Raw genomic sequence first — 8,505 nt, 5'->3', positions numbered from 1 at the left:
TACAGCAAGCATTTCAGTTGCTTGTTATGGAAATTCTGTGTAACAACAGCCTAGTACATTCGACTTTGGGATGGCATTTTTCTGACTGTTTTTGAGTAACCTGCAGTTTTTAAAAAGACAAGAGGGTATTTCCTGGGTAGAGGGAGGGTGTACGAAAATGATTCTATTTTTAAAAAAACCTTAACTCTGAATATCTTTCATCAAGCAAGCCACTGGAAAAAACGGTGCCGTGTAACTGTCAGCCTCTTTCTAAACCCATTTCTGCATGCACTCCCATATACCTTGATAGAGAAAAGGGCCATTATGGTATCCAAAGGTCTGGCAAGACTGATATTTCTACTGTTTGGATACATAACACTTATCGCCCTCAGAGGCATTTTTGGAGTGAAGGAAACTGATTGTATTTCAACCAACTAGAGTTGCAAAAAACAAACATAGACAGTTCCAAATCCCCAGATCCACCAGCAGAATACCCTCTAGTATAAATGAGGGAATATATGTCATTAATATTGACTGCCTTAATATATGAGACCGTGAATTAACAAAAGGGCTTGCTGGACTTTTAAAAGTAAAATGAGACAATTTGTTTTTGAGGAGATACAGTGCCCTCATTTAAATGTTAATATTAGAGGGGGGAAAACAAGGTTTATGTTTCAGCCCTGTTACAGATTACCAGGTGGCAGCCAAATTCTTAACAAAAATATTCAGTCAAGCACCTAGCAAAATTAAAACTAAACAAAACAAGCATTATCAGTTGGGAATCTAGCAGTCACTAATTCTTTCAGAGATCTAAACATCTAAGCACTTTGACTTGGAAGGTTAGGTGCTGGTCTTCTGCAGGCTGTAGCCCAAGTGCATAATGTAAAAGGCAGATGTTTGGGCTCCTGTTACAGAGAAGAGAAGCAGATGAGCATCCTCGGAGGTGACCGATCTGTCCATGTCAGACAGCAGGGTTGAGATGGGATCAGTACCTGGCTGGTGGTGTCTTTCTCTCTCTGGTGACTGCAGAGGGAACCAACCCAAATTTTAATAGCTATATTTTGTCCATGCAGATCCCATCATCTGAGCATCCCCATGATGTAGCAAGATGACTTAAGGGCCTGACAAGTGTGTAGTTCACATGACCACAGGTGACTGTAAGGTATTTATACTAAGAAAAAGCTTAAATTGTGTTCAAGAAGACTATTTTCCTACAATTTTACTATTCAGTTAATTAGGAACATCAAACAGTTTATACTCAGTACATTGTGTCAGGAGCTCTTCAAATAGCTTGTTTTAGACAATGTATACCTAAAAAAAGGAGACGCATTGTAATACTACATATTTTTGCACATTTACAAGCTGTGTTTGTAGTGTTGAGTGTATATAAACAAACTGAAATCTGGGCAATATGCCTAGCAAATTGTTATTAATTAAAAAAAAAAAAAAAAACCCAAACAGCTTCAGAATGTGGAAGAATTCTCCCTGAATTAATTTAAAATTCAGCAAATTAATCTTGACAGGATAAAGAGAAGAAAATATTTTGAGAGGTCAGACTTCTTTTTTTTTTCCCAACAAAGATAAAAATTTGCAATCTTATTCAAGTTAAGGTTTTAATTTCAAATTTTATCTACTATATAAAAGGGATAAATAACCTTAAAGGAAATGTTAAAAATTAAACTTTTAGCTTCAGCCCACCCTTAAACAGTTCTCCCATTTTCATTTTCTTTAGCTTAGGCAGTGAATGAGGAAAAAACCAAACACCACAATTATTTTCACATCTCTTATTAAATTATCAAAAGTTCTTATAGAAAAAAATTCTTTCCATCTAAGAGAAAAATGAAATTTTTAGGCTTCAGAAATATATAAATCACCATCATAATGTTAAAGAGCAATCATGTTGTATATAGGAGGACCCGGGTAACTATAGACCGGTCAGCCTCACCTCCATCCCTGGGAAAGTGATGGAACACCTTATCCTTGATGCCATCTTAAGGCATGTCAAGGATAAGAGGGTTATGAGGGGCAGTCAACATGGCTTTACCAAGGGGAAGTCATGCTTGACCAACCTCATAGCCTTTTATGAGGAAATAACACAGTGGATGGATGATGGCAGAGCGGTGGATGTGGTCTACCTTGACTTCAGCAAAGCATTTGACACAGTCTCCCACAGCATCCTCATAGCTAAATTGAGGAAGTGTGGTCTGGATGATCTGGTAGTGAGGTGGACTGCGAACTGGCTGAAGGAGAGAAGCCAGAGAGTTGTAGTCTATGGGGCGGAGTCTAGTTGGAGGCCTGTATCTAGTGGAGCGCCTCAAGGGTCAGTATTGGGACCACTATTATTTAATATATTCATCAACAATTTAGATGAGGGAATTGAGTGTACTGTCAGCAAGTTTGCTGATGACACTAAGCTGGGAGGAGTGGCTGACACGCCAGAAGGCTGTGCTGCCATCCAGCGGGACCTGGACAGGCTGGAGAGTTGGGCAGGGAGAAACTTGATGAAATATAACAAGGGAAAGTGTAGAGTCCTGCATCTGGGCAGGAACAACCCCAGGTTCCAGTATAGGTTGGGGAACGACCTGTTAGAGAGCAGTGTAGGGGAGAGGGACCTGGGGGTCCTAGTGGATGGCAGGATGACCATGAGCCACCACTGTGCCCTTGTGGCCAAGAAGGCCAATGGCATCCTAGGGTGTATTAGAAGGGGGGTAGTCAGTAGGTCGAGATGAGACCGCATCTGGAATATTGTGTCCAGTTCTGGTCCCCTCAGTTCAAGAAGGACAGGGAGCTGCTGGAGAGAGTCCAGCGCAGGGCAACTAAGATGATTAAGGGAGTGGAGCATCTCCCTTATGAGGAAAGGCTGAGGGAGCTGGGTCTCTATAGTTTGGAGAAGAGGAGACTGAGGGGTGACCTCATTAATGTTTATAAATATATAAAGGGGGAGTGTCACAAGGATGGAGCCAGGCTCTTCTCAGTGGCAAACAATGATAGGACAACGGGTAATGGGTACAAACTGGAACACAAGAGGTTCCACTTAAACTTGAGAAGAAACTTCTTCTCAGTGAGGGTGACGGAACACTGGAACAGGCTGCCCAGGGAGGTTGTGGAGTCTCCTTCTCTGGAGACATTCAAAACCCGCCTGGACACATTCCTGTGTAACCTTATCTAGGTGTTCCTGCTCTGGCAGGGGGATTGGACTAGATGATCTTTTGAGGTCCCTTCCAATCTCTAACATACTGTGATACTGTGTGATACTGTGATATAATGCCTGCTCTTTGTTTTGTGGGTTTTGATAGTTTTGAACGCACTGTTGGGAAGACAAAATGAGAACAAAATCTTTTATCCAGACTCAATTTCAAGTCGAGCTAGCGACAGAATCTGCAGTAAAAGAAACAGATTGTTTTTTAAGAAAGCTTTCTTTTCATTCATAACAGAATAAAGTTATTCATTAAATGGTTGTAGATGAAAGCTTGGTTAGTGAGTATGCTTATCGTTCAATGAGATGTAGTTCTGCAAAATATTTTACTTTACAGTAAATGCACAACTGCAGCAACTTTTGTTACTTTACGCGCAATGTACATGAAAATGCCACATGATTTACAGGTCTTGATTCCATTCTCACTTGTCAGCTTCACAGTGGTGTTGGTTTAGTGGCGTGATTCCTCTTGATACTGGCTGAATTCCCAGTCTAAGTGAGAGGAGAATCAAACATGCAGGGGTTTGGGGTATTTTTGGTTTTTTTGTTCAGGACAATGAATAACAGTGAGCTTCCCTGGTTCTAGTAGCTTTACTTCATTCTGACGCATATGTCGTGGCCTCTCTGCTCAGTAGCACATGCATTCAAGACCCTGCTAAGTGAAACACAATATATCTGTAGATGAAAGTGCTTAGTGATTTTCACTGATTCTGTTCCCACAGCTCTGTGCCCTTAACATTAGCCCCGCATGCCCTACAGAGACAGCACCATGTGGCAATATATGTTAGGAAGGCACAAAGACTTGAGACTTCACATGTATACAAACCATCTGCTGGCAGCTATAAGCCATGAGAACATGTGTTGTGTGCACTTCACCATGGTTGGTCAGATCTGCTGAAAGATAGATACTAGAGCAGAAGTGTCCCTTCTATTCCCTTTGGCCCATGGGGTGTCTGCAGGAGAAGTGATGGTTGTAGTCTTACTGTGGAGTCTGCATGAGTGAGAAGAATTCCTGCATGCCTACCCAACTCACATGCATCACCACAAGGACCAGCTACAGCCACAGTATAGCCCTTATGTTGCACTGATAAACTCTGAAAATGTTGCAGCTCAGATAGTGTGTAAAATGTGACAGAGAACTTTGAATATGGAGTTTCTAAGGAAGCAAAAGAAACCTTCTTTTTGCTCTCTGTCTGCCTGCCTCTCCCTCCCTTGCTCCAGGTACAGAATCATGTCACACAGTAAGCAGGTATTACAGAGGTAAGCATAGTATGTTACCCTTTCCTAAGGAGTCACACTTCTGTGTGCTGTGAACTAAAGGAGGCAAAGCTGCCTTTTGGACTTCGGTTAAACTGGCTGAAGCTGGCAGCCCTGATCTTTCCACCTTTGGTCCCACTTTTGCCTTTTTCCTTGTCACTTGCAATAAAGCTTTCAATCAGCTTCAGTTTTTCATGTTCTTCCTTCAGAAAGAAGTCAACAAGCATACTTTTCTCCTTTTTGATCTGTTCACTGATGTCCTTGGGGATGTCAGGAATCATCCAGTCAACCAGAACACTGAGGAACATCACCAAGTTCTACAAACACAGCAACAGACATGAAACGAGTGTGAAAAATCAAAAATACACTAGATCAAAACCAAACTTTTTCTACAGCTATGAGGCAAATATCAAACACATTTTGCTGATGACATGCAATATTAAGCAGTTGAGCAAGGCCTTAGTTCAAGAAACAGCTCATGTTTGTGAACAACACCACATCTTTGGAGATGCCAAATTAAATACGTGCTTCAATTAGGTTTGAGTTATGGAAAAGGAGTTGGATTCATCAAATGATTCATGGCCTAAGTAGCTAAAACAGCCTTATTCCTTACAGGTGTCTAAAGGTGCTAGGTTCTCAACAACAAATTCACTGAGACTGAGTTCAGAGTCCATTACTATAATGGCAACATCAGTGAAAGCACTCTCCAACATAATCATACCCATGTGTTTCCAATATGGTCTGAGCAGACAGCAGACAACTTTCATGGTCATTCCACCCTCAAATCCTTCTGTCTGCTGGCAAGTAAGATTTTATTGCTCTCTGCACCATGGAAGCCACAACCCTGAACCTCAAGTGTCGAGGTCATCACAGGTGATGTTCATAACACAGAGGCAGGCAAGCAGACTAGGCAAGAAGTTCAGCTTGTTTGGGAACTGTATAGATAAATTATACCTTGAGGTTTATATAATCATCATAATGATTTGAAAACTGCTGTGTTGTGTAATGCCTCAAAATGTGTGAGAACGTTTGCTGACAAGGCTACTAGCATGAACCCTCTGTCCCCATTTAAGACAATGGAGCTAATTAGCCAGGGAATGTAATCTGGCAGAACAACAGGCAGGCTATTTGAAGCCCAGCGTAACCAGTTGGTTTTAAATGTTTTGCAGCCAGTGATGGAAAATTACAGAAAAGAACAAACAGAAAAAAGAAGCAGAAGATGGCAATACAAGCCAGGCAAGACTCACAGGCAAGACTCACAGTCACACTTAGGAATATTTGGCAGGTGAGGAGAAAAGACAGGAAGATTTCAATATGAGGGGTAGCGCCAATTTGACTGTGGAGGGATCCCAGATCCTGGAGGAGAGCAGAAAGCTTCTGCCATTCAGAAGGCAAGTCATGATAGCAAATCCCTTGCCAATGAAATCTCCACACTGGGGAGAATTTACTTTATTTACTTGTAGAAAGTAGCAAAAGACCTTGGAGGATTTACTATTTCTGTTTGTTTCTTGCTTTAGGTAGAGTGCAGCACTTAACAAGCCTATACAGCATTTATGTGTTCAAAGGTGTCCCTGAGAGTAACAATTGCTGATAAAGTCTACTTAACTGAAGCATTCAAAAACCTGGGGCATTTTAGGTATCACTGTTAGTGTCAGGGCCTAACACAGGGTATGAAGCTTCCCTTCCTTGAAGAGAGAGGAAACTGCTGAGGAAGTATTCTGCAGTGCTCCAAAGAGAGAACCTGTGCTGCAGCCCAATGGCATCTCAGCAGGCTGGATGCAAGCACATGAGGCTGAATATTTGAGAACAGAAAAGCTCTATTGGACGTGGGCTTCTTTGGCACATGCATTTCAATCCATTTGTTATATTTCTGTGACTGAAACTGCAGCAACTCAACTTACCTGAAATAAGATAACAAAAGCCAAGCGAGCTGATAAGACTGCCCAGTATTGTTTAGAAAACTCATACTGATTTGGGGACCAAGGTGGTTCTCTGTAGTCTTTGAACCTGTTGATGGAGACAGCTCAGTTATCACACAGTTCCAGCGGTCTCCTCCTGCACCAATTGCTTTGGTTAGCATCATTTTCCAGTCACAAAACCTAAGGAATCAAATCCTCCAGATGTTCCTGCTTCATCCCTTATTATGAAACACAACTCCAGAATTAGCGCTGGACTATCTCCACTGAATTTAGCAAGATTTGTCTGGTTTTCACAGTTGTAACAAAAATCAGAACATTGTTCTAATGTTGGAAATTTCCAGATTTTCCTGGATTTACAAGTGTCCCCATTTTTTTTTCTTTTTTAATGTTAAATTGATCTCAGCGTAGAGGGAATAAAGTGTTGAAATTAAAGCACAGAGATAGTTCAAGGCATTTTCACACTAAAGGAGACAAGCCTGCATTTGTCTCACCTAAACCTTGATTAATATAGGTTATAATTCAGCCCACATAAAATCTGACTCACACTTTGGTGGTTCTTGTCATTGCATTAACAACAGGGGGAGCCATGGGAAGGGCATTTCCTAAATTAACTGTCTAGGCCTAGACAGGATAAAACAGAGCCTTAGTGGTTTGGTGTAGAGACTGGTGATTTTAGTATTATCATCAATCATTTCGAAGTAAACAGTAGGCTAATAAAAGTCACAAATGTTCCTAAATTGGAAAGTTTTGCAAATAGCAGGAAACAGGGAAAGCAATAAGAAATACAGACAGGAAACACAATGAGAATAATCTGGGGAAATGGAAAATAATTAAAAATAAAACAATTGAAGGATCTTTGAAAGGATAGAGTTTGAAAGAGAATGCAGTGAAAATAGCCTGGAGCTTACAGTAGCCAGCAAGTTAGCACAAGTTTGAAACATGACAGCATGATGGTATGACTTGTGGACGTGTAAACAAAAGGCACAATGGTGCTGGGGGGGTATTAGCCCTTCTCTGAACAGCTCAGGTAAAACCACACCTGGAATGCTGCATTCAGGCATCCAGCTGTGGGGATTTCAGAGGGAAAAAAAAATAAATAAAGGAAAAAGAAAAAGGTAGCAACAAATTGAAGGCAGCTCAGCAAAACAATCCAGGGGCTGAAGAGACTGACTCACCAGAAGGATTAAAGAAGAGCACATTTTGGTAAGCAGCAGCCACAGTTGGACATGATAACCATGCACAAATTTTGCCCTTAGGACTGAAAGGGATAATTTAGTGCTGTTCACAATGTTTGACTAGGAGTAATGGGATGAAATTAACAGAGGGAAAATCTGTTTTGAATACCACAAAACCCGTCCTGACAGTAAGATTCATTAGACTGTGGAAAAGCCTCCGTTGGGGGATAATGGAAAAGGTTTATATATAAAATCTGTCAGTTCCAGTTTGCAGGTGTGCTTACCAAAATTACCTTCGGGTTCTATCTGCATGGTTTTGCATGTTAAATTATGCATTTTTAATCACACATCCTGCTCTCTCCCCACCAAGAAATTCAGTCTGAAATGCTGGATATTATTCTGTGCTGCACCTTCTGGAGACAAAGGACACAATGTACAACTCATGATGGGGAGAGAGCTGGTGGAGATGAGGAGAAAACACTTTCAAATTTGGGGCTGTACTAATTCATGGAAGCACTATTTTGATGCATTAGACCCTTGATTATTTGTTTTATTCAGTGATGGATGCACAGTGGCTGAGCTCTCTGTCCTGTCTTACATGGGATTCCTGCTTGGTCCTGTGCTGTGCCTGCACTGTGACATTCCTACTCTGGTACCTTTCTGTACAGTGTGGGTTCCCGCGTGCTGCTCAGATCTGTGTACAGGGGCTGCAGCAAGGGCCAGAGTCAGTTCCCTTGAATTTAATCTTCTTGAACATCAAAGCCAAGGAAAACCACTGAGTTTGTTGTGGATATTGCCTAGCACTATAAATCGGTCCCAGTTTTGAAACAGATCCCAGGTTTACCTGGGAGGGTCACCAACTGTGGTGGGGTTTCCATTTAATGTACTCTAAGCTTCACAGACTATGTAAGTGTTGCAGGACATCAGACCCCATGGAAAATTCACCTGGCTCAGCCGGAAATCACACTGCTTATGATGC

The 8,505-nt window shown here is 41.5% G+C and overlaps 1 protein-coding gene across 1 annotated transcript in view; it reads right to left on the bottom strand.

Annotated features, from left to right (window-relative positions):
- Positions 1-4,467: 4,467 nt before the first annotated feature.
- Positions 4,468-8,505, bottom strand: part of ANO2 (anoctamin 2) — a gene marked incomplete at its 3' end in the record, with an annotated part of 168,195 nt that continues 164,157 nt past the window's right edge. The window contains exons 22-23 of the mRNA XM_080619311.1: positions 6,334-6,439; positions 4,468-4,749 (exon numbers count right to left, since the gene is read on the bottom strand). Of these exons, the coding sequence (XP_080475437.1) occupies positions 4,468-4,749; positions 6,334-6,439 (388 nt within the window). The remainder of the gene's footprint in view (positions 4,750-6,333; positions 6,440-8,505) is intronic.

This window comes from Psittacula echo (assembly GCF_963264785.1).
Source record: "Psittacula echo genome assembly, chromosome: 1".
Lineage (NCBI taxonomy): Eukaryota > Metazoa > Chordata > Aves > Psittaciformes > Psittacidae > Psittacula > Psittacula echo.
The sequence above is the reverse complement of the archived record's forward strand: the minus strand, read 5'-3'. Positions and strand labels throughout refer to the sequence as shown.